Genomic DNA, 19,620 nt, shown 5'->3' with positions numbered 1-19,620 from the left:
CCCCTGCTCTATGGTCTGCCCCAGTGAAAGGCTTACAGGGATTATAGTATCCATGCATTCATGCACTCCACCACATGGGCAATCAAAGCATTTCCACTTACCACAGCATTCTGAGGATTTGCTTGCTCATCATGCATCTCCCGAATCTCCTGATCTGTGGAAGAATGAACCTGGCTCATCACACTGAACCACTGGCTGTGAGGGGAACAAAATCAGCCATCAGATCATGAGCTCCAAAACATATCTCAAGTACCTGCAGCTATTTCATTCCTACGCATTTTCTCCTACGCATTTTCCGTCCGAGTTTTTGTCAATAATAAACATCGTCCAACTTAATTTCTAAGAATTTTTGAAACTGCTCCAGGCCATTTTGACAACGATATATCAACAAATGACAAACAGATAACTAGTTCAGTCAATTTAGCTTGAAATCCGCTGCTTTCTGAAAATAAGATGAATTGCTGACTACGTCTTCTGCGTTAATCCCAACTGTCTATTTTGCTTGTCATGCGAAACCGATACCATAGATACAACAAATATATATGTATGTGTGTGTGTGTGTATATATATATATGTATATATACTGGCCCGGACTGGCCATCGGGCACACCGGGCATTTGCCCGGTGGGCCGGGCCGCGGCAGGGCTGGATTGATTTAGGGGCTGATGGAGCTGCAGCTCCAGGCCCCTACCTTAAAATAGGCCCAGTCAGGACCAGACTGACTGGGCCTATGCGGCCTCATTAACGGAGGGCATAAGGGGCACTTGCCCCTTAAGCCCGCCGCAACTGCGACCGGGTCCGCCACTCTAAGGGGCCGGGAAGGCCCCACTGGGGCCGGCCTTACGGGTGTGCGGCCGCACAGGGTTTAAATTAAAACATCGGGGGTTTTTTTATTTGGAGGATGTTAAATAAAGTTAAAAATAAATAAATAAATAATAATAATAAAAAACCCCCCGATGTTTTAATTTAAACCCTGTGCCTTCCCGGCCCCTTAGAGTGGCGGACCCGGTCGCAGTTGCGGCGGGCTTAAGGGGCAGGTGCCCCTTATGCCCTCCGTTAATGAGGCCGCATAGGCCCGGTCAGTCCGGTCCTGACTGAGCCTATTTTAAGGTAGGGGCCTGGAGCTGCAGCTCCATCAGCCCTGCCGCGGGCCCAGTCACAGTTGCTGCTTGCTCCGACAACAAGGTAAGTAGGGTGAGGGAGGGTGGTGCAGTGAGAAGGGGCAGATGGGAGTTACATAGTGAGAAAGGGGATAGATAGTGAGAGGGGGTACATGTGGGGAATGGGGGTACATAGTGAAAAGGGGGAATAGTTAGAAGGGGCAGATAAGATGGGGAGAGGGGGTAGTGTGAATGCGTATGAGAATTAATGAATAAATGTGTGGATGAATTGTGTGAATGCGTATGACAATTAATGAATTCATGTGTGGATGAATTGCTTGAATGATTTTTGAGACTGCATTAATGAATGTGTTAATGATTTGTGTGAATGAGTGAGTAAATGCAAAGATGGTACATGAAGGGTGGGCTTTAACAATAAATGAAATAAATAAAAATGGGCTGCTCAGGCTTAAATGCCCGGGCCTATTTTTTGTCCCAGTCCGGGCCTGTATATATATATATATATATATATATAGAGAGAGAGAGAGAGAGAGAGAGAGTATATTTAAGTGTGTTAAAATTAATACATTGAAAGATGTTAAAATATTTATTATAAAACATATAACGTGTTTTGTTCTATACAGTTAGAACAAAACAATTGTTTTGTTCTATACAGTTCTATGTATTTATCTATATGATTAGGTGCAGTGGCTGAGTGACATGTGGACGTGCAGAAGGCTTGATAGGAGCCTCTGCTCGTGTTTACTGGAAACACAAGCACATATTGCTGCCACCTCCCTCGTGTTTTGGAAAAGTTAGTCATTGGTGGCCAAATGTGTAACGCATGATGCACTTTGTTGACATCTTTTTTTATTTTTGGCAATCTCTTAATAAAATAGCCAACTCCCAAACTGAAGAGCAGAAATACCATGTTCATTTATCAGACACGGCATTGAAAGTCAACAGAATTTTTGATCAATTTTAACTACATAAAAATTTTTGTAATTAAATATGCAAGAAAATAAACCAGCCATTTATAGCTGCTAAAACAATAAACTGATATTATAGAGCATTTTCACGATATTTAATTACTAGAGATAATATCCCTGGTAAATTCTCCTATATCCCCAAAGGAGAAAAATATATTATTATCCTCTGATAACTTTATTGGAGGTACAGGAATTGAGTATTAAAAAAAGGGAAGGAATTCTTATCAACATGAAAAAAATCAGTTTTACTTAATTGTGGTTGCAAGGCAGCCTATTGCCATTAAACATCTCTGCCAGCAGATGGCGCTGATACATCAAAATGATACTCCTTGTTTCCTTATGAAAAGTATAATACTTTATAATAATATAAAAAATCACGGAATAAATTCACAATTTCTGCAGAATAAGTAAAATAAAAAAAAAATGATTTAATGGTTGTGTTATTTTTTTTTAATTTTTTTTTACCAAGGAGCGCTATGTAGGTAAACTACAAATTAAGCAAACTAGCTACAGTGTCAGGAGCAGGAATCAGGAAGGACCAGTTCAATAGGGAGCAGAGCTCAATATGCAGGCAGAGGCGTTTAGCAGATAAGGGTCAGGCAGGAGCGAGGTCAAAGGAAAGCCAAGTAGGTACACGGAGAATCACTAGGAAGGCGCACTCAGGATGTAGCAGGGAAGCACAATAACTGAGCACTGAGCAAAGCTCAGTGCTTGGTTTTAAACTTGCCGCTCGGGGGAAGCTCCGCCCCCGAGTGGGAGGCTACAGCGGCGAGTTCCCGCGAACCTTGTTCGGGGAACAATAAAGGTAATAGAGGGCGCGCGCGCGCGCGCCTAGCGAAAGCCGGATCCGATGCCCGCGGGTAGCGGGCATCCAGGTAAGAGACCGCGTCGGGTCGCCGGACCCCGGCGGGTACCGCATCGGGTCGCCGGACCCCGGCGGGTACCGCATCGGGTCGCCGGACCCCGGCGGTTACCGCAACGGGTAGCCGGACCCCGGCGGTTACCGCAACGGGTAGCCGGACCCTGACAGTTCCTCCCCCTAACGGAAGGCCTCCGGCCTGTACGAGGACCAGGGCGATCGGGATGCCGTCGGTGAAAGGAGGAAACTAGAGCGGGAGCATGGACCGAATTGGCAGGTTCCCAAGAGTCCTCGCTGGGATCATAGCCTGTCCATCGGATCAAGTATTGCAAATGGTTGCGAAATAAACGCGAATCCAGGATCTCCTTAACCTCGTATTCAGGGGAATCGTTGACGGTGACTGGTGGGGGAGGACTAGCATGTCTCCCGGGAAATGGGTTCATGACCCAAGGTTTAATTAGGGACACATGAAAAACTGGGTGGATGGATAAAGATGATGGTAATTGTAATTTTACTGCCGAGGAGGAGATAAATCGTACAATAGGGAAAGGACCAATGAACTTGGGACCCAACTTCTGCGTAGGACAAGTCAACTTAAGATGTCTTGTGGACAGCCAGACCTTGTCTCCAAGTTGGTAGGATGGGGCTGCTCTCCGGTGACGATCTGCAAAGTCTTTATAGCGGTGTTGAGCCTCAACCAAGGTCTTGCGTAAATGTACGAAAGTTCTTGACATACGTTTGACATGTTCGGCAACCGAGGGTACTGGGCTGAGGATCGGTGCTCCAGGTAGCATGGAGGGGTGATATCCGTATGAGGCAAAGAAAGGAGATGTCTGAATTGAGCGGTGGATGTGATTATTGTAAGCAAATTCAGCGAGTGGTAGGTATTGGCTCCAATCGTCTTGTAAATACGTAGTATAGCACCTCAGATATTGTTCGAGCGTCTGATTAGTTCGCTCTGTTTGTCCATTACTCTGAGGATGGTAGGCGGAGGATAGGTTACGGCTCATGTGAAGTTGAGTGCAAAATGCCCTCCAAAAATGCGAGGTAAATTGTGATCCTCGGTCAGAGACGATTCTCCCAGGTAAGCCGTGTAGTCGGAAAATCTCCTTAATGAATAAAGCGGCCGTCTCGGTGGCAGAAGGAAGGCGCCTATAGGGAATAAAATGTGACATCTTCGTGAACCGGTCAACAACCACCAGCAAGGTGGTAAAATGATCCGATTGTGGGAGATCTGTAATAAAGTCCATTGAGATGTCTGTCCAAGGATTAGAGGGCACAGGAAGAGGCTGTAAGAGACCTGTCGGACTTTTAGGAGCCTCCTTGGCACGAGCACAGGTGTTGCATGAAGCGACGTATCTTCGAACGTCCTTATGAAGAACCGGCCACCAAAACATCCGCTGGATCAAGTCTATGGTCTGATGAATGCCCCCGTGACCGGCAAATGGGGAGTCATGATGAGCTTGAAGGATCTGTAAACGAGCCTCAGGAGGAACATAGATGCGCCCCCGGTGGTAGTATAATCCTTGGCGTCTTATTAAAGTGGACGTCTCCGAGTTGTGGCCTCTTGAATGTTCACGTACGCAGTTCCAAATGGTATGTGTGAGAGAAATGAAATGAGTGGTTGGTAACACTGTATCCTGTTGCGCGGGATCTTTCACAGGTGCCTCAAACATACGAGACAAAGAATCAGCTTTTACATTACGTGAACCAGGCCGATAGGTGATGTGTAGTTGAAAACGAATAAAAAACAGAGCCCATCTAGCCAGGCGAGGTTGTAACCGTTTAGCTGATCGTAGATATTCAAGGTTTTTATGATCTGTATATACAGTCACTGGGTGTAGAGCACCCTCCAGGAGATGTCTCCACTCTTCAAGGGCCAGTTTTATAGCTAATAGTTCCCGTTCCCCAACGCAATAATTCCTCTCGGCGGGGGACAGAGTACGTGAAAAGTAGGCCACAGGGTGTAATTGTTCATCTTTGGCTTGTCTTTGGGATAAAACCGCTCCTACGGCAGAGTCAGAGGCGTCAACCTCAAGAATGAAAGGAACTTGAGGGTTAGGCATTTGAAGAATTGGAGCGGAGACAAACCTTGTTTTAAGAAAGTCAAACGCTTGTTGAGCTGCCTTTGACCAGATGAATGAAGTGGTCTTGGAGGTCAAAGCTGTGATGGGTTGTATGTGTTTGGAAAAGTCTCTAATGAACTTTCGGTAATAATTAGCGAACCCAATAAATCGTTGCGCTCCTTTACGATCCGTAGGTGGTGGCCAATGGAGGATGGCTTCGACTTTCTTGGGATCCATTTGGATGCTGGTTGGAGAAAGGATGTAGCCCAAAAAGTCCACGCTTTGTACCTCGAACATACATTTGTCTAATTTAGCATATAGGCCATGAGTTCTTAATCTGGTAAGCACCTGACGAACATGCTCTCGGTGAAGTTCCAGGGTGGCAGAAAAGATGAGGATGTCGTCCAGATATATGATAACGAAGTGATCCAGGATATCACGAAAAACATCGTTAACGAAATGCTGAAATGTGGCTGGAGCATTACAAAGTCCAAAGGGCATCACTCGGTATTCGAAGTGGCCATAGCGACACCTGAACGCGGTTTTCCACTCATCTCCCTCCCGAATCCTCACTAGGTTGTAGGCACCCCGCAGGTCAATCTTGGTGAAGATTTTAGCCGAGCGAGCATGCTCAATTAATTCCGGTATAAGTGGTAGAGGATAGCGATTTTTTACAGTGATATTGTTAAGTTCGCGGTAATCAACACACGGACGTAAACTGCCATCTTTCTTGTGTACGAAAAATATGCCAGCACCCGCCGGGGATGTGGAAGGACGGATAAATCCCCTGGCGAGGTTATCCTCGACATAGTCTTTAAGAACAGCGAGTTCAGGTTCCGACAACGGATAGATCCGACCGAAGGGAATGGCTGAACCGGGATACAATTCGATGGGGCAGTCGTACGGCCTAAATGGGGGTAGAGTCTCGGCCCTTCTCTTCTCAAAAACATCCGAAAATTGACGATATGGTGCAGGTAACCCTTGAAGGTTGGTGGCCGACTGGGAGATGCAAACCGTAGTAGGAGACAGGCAGGTCTGGTTGCAGAAATGCGAGGTAAAGCGGAATACCCCCGTCTCCCAGTTGATACAAGGGTTATGGGTACGAAGCCAGGGAAGTCCCAATATAATAGGAGAAATAGGAGAAGGAGCAACGTCGAAGTGAAGAGATTCCACATGTCTGTCTCCCAACTTGACGAGCAGAGGGATGGTCTCCAAGACAATAGGACCGGTCTTTAAGGGACTGCCATCGACTAGCAAAATGGAGAGGGGGTGCTTCTTTCGTTGAGTAGGGATGGAGTGAGTCTGAACATACGTGGAGTCGATGAAGTTACCACTGGCTCCGGAGTCGATCATGGCTGAAAGGCTAACAGCTCCTTTATTCCACTGTAATGACACGGAGAGGGAAAGGTAAGCAGATGTGGCAGGTAATTGATCAGCATGCAGTTGAAGATGAGCTATAGGCCTCTTACCCTTAGCGTGGCGAGCCCTGGCTCTGCAGTCCTTGAAAATATGCCCAGGTCTGCCGCAATACAGGCACAATCCCAAAGTCCGGCGACGTTCCTTCTCCGCAGCTGACAAAGGACCTCTGATGATGCCAATCTGCATAGGTTCTTCCTGGGAGGAAGGTGCAGGAGATGGAAGTAGAGAACGCACCGGAGGCCCGGCAGAGGTGGTAGCCAACCGTTCTCTCCGTCTTTCACGAAGGCGGCGATCAATCAGGGTGACGAGGGTAATAAAGTCTTCCAAACCGGTAGGGGTAGTAGTACGGGCCAGCTCGTCCTTAACAGCCTCCGAGAGACCCCAACGAAATTGGTCGTGTAATGCAGCCTCATTCCAGGAAGAGTCGAGAGCAAGACGACGGAATTCGGTGATATACTCCTCCACTGGTCTTCTCCCTTGCTTAAGGTCTCTTAAAGTGGAAGTGGCAGTAGAGGCTCTAAAAGGGTCATCGTAGAGGGTGTCCAGAGCCTGCCTGAAAGAAGGCCAGGAATCCAGGACCGAGTTTTGGGTGTGGATCAAATTATGTGCCCACATCTGAGGTTCATCCGCCAGGAGGGCGATGACTGTGTGAACCTTAACATAGTCCGTAGCATAGGTTCTGGGCCTCAAATTAAACAGGATTTGACAGGAGGTAATGAATGTACGGTATTTGGTACGATCTCCCGCAAATCTATCAGGAAGCGGAATAGCAGGTTCGAAGGCCGGAACTCCCTCCGGGGCTGGAACAGGAGGAGAAGCGGCAGCCTCGGATGCAGCTCCCTGATGAAGCTGAAGTTGATGCACCTGTTGCTGAAGGTGATGTTGGTTGGTCTGCATGTCTTGGAATGATTGTGTCATAGCTGTCATTTGCTGAGACAGGGTAGTTAGTGCCTCTGTAAATCCTGCGGGCTCCATCAGGGCTCAGTTATTATGTCAGGAGCAGGAATCAGGAAGGACCAGTTCAATAGGGAGCAGAGCTCAATATGCAGGCAGAGGCGTTTAGCAGATAAGGGTCAGGCAGGAGCGAGGTCAAAGGAAAGCCAAGTAGGTACACGGAGAATCACTAGGAAGGCGCACTCAGGATGTAGCAGGGAAGCACAATAACTGAGCACTGAGCAAAGCTCAGTGCTTGGTTTTAAACTTGCCGCTCGGGGGAAGCTCCGCCCCCGAGTGGGAGGCTACAGCGGCGAGTTCCCGCGAACCTTGTTCGGGGAACAATAAAGGTAATAGAGGGCGCGCGCGCGCGCGCCTAGCGAAAGCCGGATCCGATGCCCGCGGGTAGCGGGCATCCAGGTAAGAGACCGCGTCGGGTCGCCGGACCCCGGCGGGTACCGCATCGGGTCGCCGGACCCCGGCGGGTACCGCATCGGGTCGCCGGACCCCGGCGGTTACCGCAACGGGTAGCCGGACCCCGGCGGTTACCGCAACGGGTAGCCGGACCCTGACATACAGTGAAAGTGACCCCACTTCTCACACCCTAATACATTTTTCCCTGGAGAAAGGGTATTTCTATACGGTGTGTACCATTTAACAAGACCAAATAGTGTGAGAGCCTTAATGTAACAAGGAAAAGGGAGTACAGCATGTGAAGAAAATATACCAGGGTTAAGCAGCTTTGGCTCTCCGACTGCTGCTCTGCAATCACTACCAGAATGCTGAGCCGGCATTTGGATATATAATATAATTCAACAAAGACATTAAAGCTGCCTGCTGTTATCCACTCTACAGCAGAATTGATTACTATAAATGTATCTTACCTTGCATCCTCAGGAGACTCAGCAATTAAATGGTAAGTCCGACTATCCATCGTTATGTCAATCCCATTTTCTTTGCCAGTATTATCAATAATCTCTCTAAAAAAAAGAAGTAACAACTGTCAGATGGAATCCACTGTATTTGTAATTTACACACATTTAAATAAGATGGAGCTAGATGGGAAATACAACTTATAGGCATCCATTCACTAAAGAGGTTATTTGCAGTTCAAAAAAAAAAGTGGCCTCAACATAGCATATTAGTAACAGTGCCCAAGCACCCCACTTCGCAGCCATACCATCTTGCACCCACTTTGACCACTTGGCAACACTATTTGAAAATTACAACTTGATGACATCACTATGCATGATGTCACTAGGGATAAACTGTTGCTTTACTGGGTTAGCCTATCCATTCTTGACCAAAAGAGTAAAAAAACTATGATTACATCACAAACTGTGAAGATTCTAATGATTTTCTATCCACTATTATATACTTTAAGATGTCCATGATGTGTCACAAAGACTAACTCAATAGGACACTTGCCAAAAAAGAGAGCGCTGTTTGTCGAAGAGCTCCGCAAAGCAATCATTTGTCTGAATGTTGGTGTAATTATGATCCTAGGGTGTCACACTGTTAAAAAAGGCCTTTACGAATGGTTGCATGTAGTGTTAGGTATCAGACAGGGAACACAGCGTAAATCCTCCTGATTTTACATTTTAACTCTATACTGCATATTCAATATGCTTATTAGATCACATACTACTGTATTTATACAAATTGGCTTAACTCAAACAAAATCCCTTTATTTAATCGTTAGTCGGTGCTGGAGCCTTCAGAACTTCTTATTTAAGAGAACACACTGTCATTTGTACCGGTAAACACCATAGACATTTCCAAACCGACAATAAAAGTACGGTGACCTTTGCGATGTAGCTTTATTTTTATGCCTGCCGGATAATATAACCGATGTCTATTTTCCACCAGGGCACGTTTACAGGGACGCATTTTCCATTGAAAACATATATTCACTGAAATAGCAGCAAAGACTGTCTGGCTCCTTAGGCCAGGCTGCTTCTAAGAATAAGCTGCAGGTTTTCTGGTGCCTAATATCAAATGTTCCTCTCTAACTAACATCCTACACTACTTAAAATACTTGCGTAGTTTAAAAATAAAATACAGCCCATGATGATCCATCTATGTAGCCATATACACAACGGAGTATAAGTGATCAGAAAACTGGTTACTGGGTACCTGCACTGGTCATGAGAATTAGATTTGAAAGACAGATGATTTAACCTGAGAATGTGTTTGAAATATTTACCCGTGACATGGGTTACACATCTTTAAGGTGATTGGAAGGTAGGAAACCTTTTCACATCATGCTGAATTTGGGCTGCAACACTTTCAATATATTTTATCTAACTTCACTTCCATGGGTTGATGACTGTTGAATCCCAGGATAACTTTGAAGTGTTTCTCTGAAGTCTACATTATCCTCCTAAACATAGTAGTAATGTGTACCAATTGTTCTAGATGCCAAGAAGATAAAGACCATATATGATGGAGCTTGGGATCATCAAATTTAAAACTGAGACAATACACTTAAATAATGTCTGAATAGAGTTAAGGTTATTTTCCAACTTATCACAAAAGAAATATACTCTCGTCATGTCTAAAGTCTACCCAAAGCAAAACATAATCAAACATCTGCACATTCTCTCATGTAATACATACTTAGCTTGTCGAAGCTCTAAAGTTCCCTTCAGTTTTTCTTCACTGTCATTTTCGAAATACATCAGCTTGGACTGACGAAGAACAAACCAGCGTTTTTTCCAGTTCCTCCGGGACAGCGTAGATGACCCACCACCCTTTTTATGAAGCCAGCCTTGCTTCAACGCTTCCTGCTTGGATCGGAACCACAGGAACGTTTCATCCTTCAACACACACCATCTCTTCTTCCATGTGTTCATAACCCCACCTGACAGAGAAGTAACACGGTCAACATGAACAGTCTGCAGTATCAGGTTCAAAATAACCAGACTCCAAAGGAAAGATAGTTTACACTTATATAGTTAGTAAGGGTTAAAAAAGACATAAGCCTGTGTAGTTCAATGTTCCCCCAACTGCATTGATCTAGAGGAAGACAAACAAATCTTCCTTTTTAGCAAATGTCAATTTTACCCTAAAGGGGAAGAATACTTCTAGGCTCCATGGTCAACAACTTTCAAATTACCTATAGAAGTACAAAGGTTTTCATCGATTTTCCGTTATTATTAGACTCAACTATTTTACAGGGTTACAAAAGCTTTAGCAGATTTGTGGAGCTAATCCACCATAGAGAAGGCATTGGGATTTTGTGTGTGACCATTTATCACATGAGTGATAATGCACACGGTTTAAGTTCCTGAGTGCTAACAGGTGGTAACCTCCTAAGTAGCATTCATAGGAACATAGAATTTGATGACAGATAAGAACCATTGTAAAAACACTGTATACAATGTATAGAAATGAGCATGTGGTGTTTAGGATTGTTTTAAAAATGGATTGCACAGATAATAAGATAACATAGCACTGATATCTAACCAGTTGCGATTTAGCAAACTGGACTGTTTTAGGTAAGCCAATAAATAAGGTGACATAGAAAAAAATGTATCATTTTCCAACTAAGAATTTTATTTTTATATAAATCTATTTTACTTATGCTCGAAAAAGCTTAAATTGCAATATATGTAAAGTAAAATCTAGACAGAATATAGTATTTTTTATAAATATAATGCAAGACTGTATTTCTTTGGTGAAAAAGTAGTGGATAACATAGTGATTAAGTATTAGCATAAGGCTCTCAAGAACATAAGACAAAGCCAATGATCAAAAATGTTAGCGGTCTTACGGTATTCAGAACAATTGTGGCATTAGATGGATTTAATGAAATTGCAATTTCGAAAGTCATTTGGTAAAACATAGGTGACAATATTTTTAACAAAAAACAATCGTGATTTTATATAGAATATTGTAAAACAATTTTGACTGTCACATTATTCTGGTGCCAGTAATGACAATTGTCTAGAACCATATGGATGAGGAATAAGGACAATAACTGATTGACAGTCACTTCTTCCATCTGTTATACAAACAAGTGTGACAGACTTGGACTGGGAATTCTGCTTGAGGTCCAAATAAATAGTTTCCTGTACATTGACGTCAGATGCACAGAGCTATGTTTGCGTTCTTAATTCTACATATCCATTACAAGATCGCCATTATTTACTGATATACCAGTCTTTTGTTCTTTGTTGGGCGTCTGCTCCTTGTGATATGTTAGTTTCTTAAGTCTGACATCTCTGAATAACCCAAAGGAAAAATGTTTTGTATTGTAAGCTGTCTTTATCTTTACTATTCTGCCTGTTTTTACAATTGCTTTGTTTTTATGGCTGTCTGACTTAAATAGAATGCAGTTCTAATCCCTCTCATGATATTTTAGACAAGTAAGAACCAGGGCAAAATATGCTAACGGATATCTTTCTGTTTGTAACTGGTATATAAAATATCATTTTCTAACAACTTTACAGAGAAAATGATGTATGATAAATACACATGTGCTGTTATAAACCCATGATATCTTTAAGGCATTGATTAACTAGTTGTTCATCCTATATTTTTCCACACCTTAGTGTGTTCATAGAAAATGTATACATGGTATCTCTGATGTTTAATTCCCTTTTAAATGCGTTCAGTTCTCCAACACACTAAAATACTCGTGGTTCTGAAGAACAGTCCAGGAATTATGGGTTTCTCGTTGACCGGAGTATTCATAAATTCTAGACCCTTGGTGGCCCAAGACCTATCGCTGCACAGCAGATATTGTCATGAACCTCTAGTACCATTGCCTGTAAGAGTAGGTAGCATGATGCACTTAGGTCTTAGTATTAATGCCTATATACTGTTAGACGCATAATACTGTGTTTGGCTGCGACCTACCTTTCATGTGCAAAAAGCTGTGGAAATAAGGTAGACTGACACTGCTGTAGAGAGAATCCCTTCTGTAGGAAAGTTCATCATCTGTGTCAAACCTGGAATCAAAGTCATCTTCACTGTCTTCAAACTGCAAAGAAAAAAACCATTTGGTCAAAAGACCGCAGAACCTCCAGGATCTTGGTGTTGTCCAATATGAAAAGTGTATGATGGGTATTTACAGCTGGCCATTAACACGTTAAAAAGCCTTTGTATTTCGGAAATAGCTGACCCTACTGATTAAGGTATTCTGATTAATCTGCTAAAGAAATCATTTCATGAGATAGCACCCATGGTATTGTTTGTCTAGTTGTAGATGGCCTTTTCATAAGGCCCTTAGCATACCAGAGAACACCACAAGCCTTATCATCTAACAGCAGTATTTAACTCTGGGCCTTGTGGGCCACACAGAGGCAAGAAATTCTGGGTATCGATGGCTGAGAATAAGTCATTTAATGAATTCTTTATTGAGTTGCCTGGGCACACACTGGGATATCCAAAAATTGCTTCCCTTTTTTGAGCACTTAATTTCTAAGATAACTTCAGCTAACAATTGCAGTGTAAAAACAGCAAAACAGCAATATCCTGTAACCATACGAAATGTACTTCATACTAAGGATTTTAAGTGTTAACATTAATTCTATTTCATTCACAAAACCAACAGAAAGGATCTATATTTATTTTTTGTTTTTCATGCTTGATGAAGCTTGCTATATTTGCATAGCAAATCATTAAAATCTCTTGAGAATAGTGAATGCCACAATAGATATGTTTTCCTTCAACACACGACTTAAGTTCCTCCTTAATGTAAATGAGCAATTCAAAACACACATAGTTGTAAAGAAATTATTTACAAAAATGAGATGAGGAACTTACTGATGACTGAGCTCCTTCTGAGCTAAACCGATATGCAGAAGAGCTATTGTATGTTCCAATAGAGCAGTGATAGTCTGGAGACCACTGGCTGCTTTGTGAGTTGGAGAAAGCCACACTGCTCCCAGATGTGATAGCTCCATCTTCATAATCCATGTTACGGTCATAATTATAGTCTCCTCCAGGAGCTACGAGGCTTCCTGGTATCTGGGGTTTACTGGACACATTTTCTGGCACACAATACGCTGACACTTCACCAGATGAGTTTTTAAGGATTCCTGAGTTTTGCCCAGGAGGAACTAATGTGTTGCTGGGCGCACCTTGGGTTGATGGTCCTAAGGTATAATTCATGTAAGGATCTTCTTCTGAAGAATCATCACTGGTCCTAATGCCACTAGTTCTCTGGTCCGAATGTCCATGCTCACTAGGGTTAGGGGAATCTTTAAATGTGTCATCATCGGCTTCAAAGCCCTCATCCACCTCCTCTTCTGGGTATGGCTGACTGAAATTGAAGGTTGGTTTTTCACTGTTGCCAATCCCAGCTATTTTGGATAGTTCATCTGAAAATCCATCACTTACAGAGAGGGACATTTCAATGTTTCTCACACATTCATCAATCTCATCAAAGTTCAGTGACTCCAAGAACTCATGAGCTGCTTTGCAGGCTTCTTCTTCTAGGCGTTTTAGCTCATCATCCCGGAGTTTATGGAGTCTTTGTAATGATGCTTCTGTAAGAGAGAGTTCCTGCTTCTCCTTTATTCTTTGTAGGTCATCAATTTCTTTCTCCAGACGGAGGATTTCTTCCACTTGCTTGCTCTCTCTCTGTCTCTCCAGCTCACACTTTAGTGTAGCTTCTTTTTGGGCTTCCAGCATGGCAGCACGTTCCTGCTGTTTCTTTGCCTCCTCAGTCTGAAAAACAAAGAGTTAAACCATAGCAGTACAACAATATACATATTTAAGTAAAAAATGTACATATGTATATATATATATAAAGTAAAAAAATATTGCCACCTTGTTCTAAAGGTCTGGAAACAGAAAGATGCCAAGTACATTCTGGGAAAGGTGATCTTACGGGTATTCTCTGAGGACAAGGTCTATAAACTAAAATGCATATTATCGTTGGGCTTTATGGTGTGGTATTATAACAATTTCACAGTTTAGTTATTCTTGTAAAAAGGTTAATGTGTTTGTCTTTCTTATCCTCCCAGCCCGCATGAATACAAGCTTATCTAGGTTCTGTGTACTTGGACTGAATACAATATGAGGGTGTGTTATCGCCCAGATCTGGTGTTAAGAATGTCTTTCAACTCTTGGTGCCAGAGATCCACAAACCCAGACCTAATAGATGGGATCTAAATTGATTTTGGCCATAGTAAAACTGATTGAATGAATAGTAAACTGAGAAATTCACTTTACAAAATGAGTCAATATCTTATGAATTGACTTTATATTCAATACGGGCAAGTTAAATAACTTTAATCATATCATATATAAATGTACCTCTATGAAGTAAAACAAATAACGTTAACCTCTAGATTGTAAGCCAGTGAGAATAAAGGCCAGTGCATTGAATAGAAGATCTCCCTTATTTAAATAGCCTTGTCATATATGAAACAAGAGGTCTCTTTAAATAAATATGATTGCATTTATTTATAAATGGATTAAAATAAAAAGAACATGTCAGTGACAGCAATATAAACATAAAACAAAATCAAGACAGCTTAACCATAAAGGGTTAAGCATCCAGGTTTGTATATAAATGGACTAGATTGAAAGGAGAGGTCACATCCAAGGGATTGGTTTAGCACCTGGCCACCTAACATGTGTTTATCCTGAGTGCACAGGTCGGTCGGCATATATACTGTATACAACTGACCTGTTTGCTGACAAATGCTTTGAAGCAGATTTTCAGGCAAGGGTGAATCAACCTTTGTTAAAATGGAATGTCCACAGTTTTTAGCTTTTAAAAATACACAGATGATTATATTAGATTTACCTGTCTGGCTAAACGTTCTTCTTCCTGCCTCTGTTTTTCCCTTAAAACGTAAAACAGAATAACAGTGTTACTTTGTTTTTTGGATCAATTTCTGCTATAAAATAAGAATAATATTAATAATATTAATAATAATAATTAATAAGTAATAGCAAAACTGTAGCCTGTAGGACATTAGTTCGTCTGGTTACATACCTTTCTTCAGTTTCTTTCCTTATCTTCTCTTCTTCCTCCTTTCTTTTTCTTTCTTCCTCTTCTCTTCTCAGCCTCTCCTCCTCCCCTCTTTTTCTCCTCGCCTCTTCCTCTCTTTTCCGCCTCTCTTCCTCTTCTCTGTGCTTTTGCTCCAGTAGCTGTTTGTACAGACGACGGGCTAACTGGCCCCGCAGCTGTCTCTGGAAGGTCAGTGCAGCTTTTTTAAGACGCAGAAATTTTGTCCTCCAGCTATACGCTCGATAGTTCTTCTGTATAACCACCACGCAGTGAAGTATCTTTCTGTACTGCTTTCTGAGAAAACAAGGAAGAGACCCAATCCATAAAAGTGATTCGATAGGACATCATCCATCCTCTCTCTGCATCTCATTTAACTCATGGCGGTGTGGTGGCAATAAATAAACAGGTGACAAGGTGTCACTGTACCGTCCAGACACAATTACTGCATCTTGGCTTACACTCACCGAGGAAATAATGCAAGGACTTTGTAGTGTCTGGATCCCAGCTAAGCTAATGTTTAACACTGCACTGTTTATTGATACTGACTTGACTGCTTTGGAAGAGAAAGAGAAGGGCTCTGATATATGCCATGCTTACAGAGAAAGTAATTACACACAGTGGGGTGGCTTTCTGGGTGACATATTGTCCTGTATGTATGGCTACAGCTCATATGCACATGAAAGGAGATAATCTCATTATGCAAACAGCTATTGAACTGGTCACTATTGACTTTCTGATGACATACAAAGTAAACAGATGCGGAGTACTGCCCTGGATTTAATGCACAAACTATGGCATTTTGTTAAGCAGACATTTTATAATAAACAACACAACACAGCCTACAACTATCAACAGACACCCCTATTATATTTTTAGATTCTTTTTATTTTGGCACAGACGAAAGGATGATGTCACAGATAATCAGCAATAAATAGGCTATTCACCGTTTATTTAAAGGGACACGATTAAATGCAATAACATGTTGTATAGTGATTGTGTAAAGGGAAATAATGCAAAAAACAAAAACAAAAAAAAAACATAATGTATGCTTTGTTTGCCAACCAAAGCATGCACGTGGGTCTGTTCCCTATTACAAAAGTTTTAAAACAAATTAAATGTCTTTAGAGAACTCAAGCCATGGAGAATTAGGTGAAACAACCATTTTCATGATACTGTCCCTTTAAGTTTTAAAATGTTCCATTAAAAAGGAACTTGACTTCACTATTCTTACTTAAGACAAGCTCAATTATTATTTTAATGTTAGATAATTTAGATATTTTACCATAAAATAATAATAAGAATATTTCTCTAATTAAGGAGGGACATTTTTCAATTGATGTTATTGCTGTGTTTTATGATAATACTGTGAATACATATATATATATATACCGTATATATATATATATATATAAATTGTATAACAATATTAAAGAACTGAATGTACGTGGGGTAAAATGTATACTAGAGCAGCCCATCTCTATACGGAGACAAATACAAAAAGTGTTGCACAAGCACTCAATATGCAACATAACCAAGCAGCTGATCTTATGCACAGATGCTTAGAGACACCTTAATACGAAATTGAATTGATATGGTCTATTAACGCTACAGAAGAGCCATGATTTTTAAAAGAATCTTATTTCCAGCTGCTAGAGGAGCAAACGCCTTGCCAGAGTGTCCAGTATGACAGCGGGTCAAGAGGGGGCATTCATAATGTTTATTCAATGGGTAAGGCACGCCAGTCTCTTCCCCGGGGACATAACGCACAACTTTGTGTGCTTCAGTAATCATATGTGAATGCTGAAAATAATTTACAAAATTCACAAAGGACAGCAGATGTAACCACCTGGTGTGTAGCTGGGCTGCATATAAGCTGCAACATCGCATGTCTTCCATCTCCAGGCAGGAGTACATGTGAATCAGCCCCACGCATTCTAAAATATCCACCTGTGCTCATAAAAAAGGGGATCCTGAAAATGTGTTGGGGAACTTTAAAACTGATGTTAGAAATCCCTAGTTTCTGTGATGTAGAACTTTTCTGGGGAACACACGGTATTAATATGAATTAATAAGGAAAAGCATGTTGATTGTAGAAACCAAAAGGTAAAAAAATACAGTATATTGTCAGTCTGGATATAGCAGTCCATTTTAAAAGAAATATGTTTTACTCACCTTGCCACAAATCCCATAATGTGGGACTGGATTATTAAAGCAGCCTTATACACTTCAACTTCTCGCTGTTTCTCCAGTTTATGTTCCAGGGACTCCCTCAGAAACACCTACATTTAACAAAACATATATTAAAAGGGAAATCCCATGCATAAAACAAAAAATAAATCATTTTCTCCATGAGCATTATATATATAAAAGTGTAGGTAAGAATGGAGTCTGCCACTGTTGTCAGCGATGTCATATGTTGCGTGTTCGAACACCACACTGAGTGGGTTCCGTGTGTACTTTGTAGACTTTCATTACTCAGAGTGTCAGGTTTGGTGCTTAAGACTGAGCCATTCTATTGTTTACCACAGACAGGCAATATGCTTGTCTAGTAGGTTGGGCTAGAACACATAAAATGGCTAATATGCAGACTGTGAAAACATAATACTTTAAAAATCAGAACTGTTGAAAACAGTATTCCTGTTTATAAGACTTATTCGCTTGTAAAATTACAAAGGAAACGTTTCAATCCACATATACTGTAAGGATGGTTCTGGCCAGAAATGGAAAGTTCTGAGACGTTTGGCGAAAGTTTATTTTGCACCGTAACTGATGATAACACATAAAGCTGGTTACAATATTTATGACAGGTGGGATGTAAAAGAATTATCAAGAAAGTAGGTTAACAAAGAACCAAGAGTAATGGCAACCATTTCTTTCCCCACATTGTCAGTAGACAAGCACATTACAAAATAATAAATATATATATATATAATATATATCTATACACTCAGGTGAGCAAAAGTGGATCAATTAATGTTTAGCTTTATGACCCGTGCTTGTTCATGAGCTAGCCTGGTGGCCCAAGTAGAAGTTGTAAATCTTCACTAGGGGACGCCTTGGGGACAACAAGATATTTCCAACTAAACACACTTAATTATTTTACAAACACTCAAAGGACTGGCAACAAAACCCACATTGTTTTGGAGCTCACTTGTCCCATCACTGTCATAGTAAATATGCAAGTTACCTTGGTTTTTCCAAGCTGCCAGTCAGTATTGGTTGTGTCGTGAAGATGAAGTAGCACCTCACACTTCCCTTTCAAATCCTCAGGAAGATTCAGGTTTCTCATTAGGACTTTATACCTGTTTGATGTCAACACGTTAGCAAAGTTCAATTTTAGAAATGAACTACCTTCTACGATACTTGCAAAATAGACACGAACACAAGTATGTAAAATGCTGCGATGAATTGATTTTGACATTTAGAACAGTGAAACTATCCATACCTCAAATAAAAATCATGAAAAGGTCTCCTGACTGGGAAGCCAGCCCTGCGGATCCTGACTGTTTCCAGCATCCCTGAGTACCTTAACTGGTTGAGAACCAACATCTGATCGAACTGGTCCGGCATCTGTAGAAGAAAAAGAATAGTACATTGGATTAAAGGATATCCACCATCAGTCTTTGTGCATAATTATTCAGAGCTTCTCCTTCATGGTTATTTGTGTATAACGCTCTGAGTACTGTAGTCTTTGAAGTAACCGCTCCTTTACCATAAAAGCGCTGTTTGCTTTTTCCCCACTGATCGTAAAGACAGCCCATTTTCAAGTATATGAATAAAAATTGCTTAGTCAAGCCGTTCTTCAGAGTAGAAGTGAAACGTGTTCACTTGTTTCATGCAATCTTCATGTCTCAATCGTGAACATAATCAAACCGTTACAGAGAACAGTGGACTTCATACGATTGTAACACTTGTATCCCCAAGAATCAATTTTGGAGCTGCTGATAGCCGCCACGGCTGACTGACAGGTGCTACGTGTTTGCTGTCAGTGATCTTGTAGGCAACATTCACTCACTGCTCCTACAGTGACCTGCTTTATTTCACCCCAGGCTGATAGACATCACCAAAACTAGATCCTTCTGTACTATTCCGGCTTGAAAAAGCAGAGTGATTAGTGTGTTAAAACTGGCTGCAGAGCTGTTCGGTTTGAGGTGTGTGCTTATTCCACTTTGATGACTTCTGGGAAAAGCAACAATCAGTCTTTAAAGTTTATTATCTGTTCAGAGAACTTTGTGAGTCCCTGAAGACCTCAACGCAAGTCACCAGCCTGCCATATGTTCTC

The 19,620-nt window shown here is 41.7% G+C and overlaps 1 protein-coding gene across 1 annotated transcript in view; it reads right to left on the bottom strand.

Annotated features, from left to right (window-relative positions):
• The window catches only part of LOC149302560 (unconventional myosin-X-like), a 68,700-nt gene that overhangs the window by 11,474 nt on the left and 37,606 nt on the right, over window positions 1–19,620 (bottom strand). Inside the window, exons 18-27 of the mRNA XM_089482207.1 lie at window positions 18,784–18,908; window positions 18,526–18,640; window positions 17,511–17,617; window positions 15,418–15,632; window positions 15,132–15,169; window positions 13,139–14,029; window positions 12,230–12,353; window positions 9,986–10,229; window positions 8,251–8,346; window positions 102–195 (exon numbers count right to left, since the gene is read on the bottom strand). Coding sequence (XP_089338333.1) covers window positions 102–195; window positions 8,251–8,346; window positions 9,986–10,229; window positions 12,230–12,353; window positions 13,139–14,029; window positions 15,132–15,169; window positions 15,418–15,632; window positions 17,511–17,617; window positions 18,526–18,640; window positions 18,784–18,908 — 2,049 coding nt within the window. The remainder of the gene's footprint in view (window positions 1–101; window positions 196–8,250; window positions 8,347–9,985; window positions 10,230–12,229; window positions 12,354–13,138; window positions 14,030–15,131; window positions 15,170–15,417; window positions 15,633–17,510; window positions 17,618–18,525; window positions 18,641–18,783; window positions 18,909–19,620) is intronic.

The sequence above is a fragment of the Sceloporus occidentalis genome, unplaced genomic scaffold, assembly GCF_023333645.1.
Source record: "Sceloporus occidentalis isolate IW3139 unplaced genomic scaffold, rSceOcc1.0.p SCAF_18, whole genome shotgun sequence".
NCBI lineage: Eukaryota > Metazoa > Chordata > Lepidosauria > Squamata > Phrynosomatidae > Sceloporus > Sceloporus occidentalis.
This window is presented reverse-complemented; position numbering and strand designations above follow the sequence as displayed.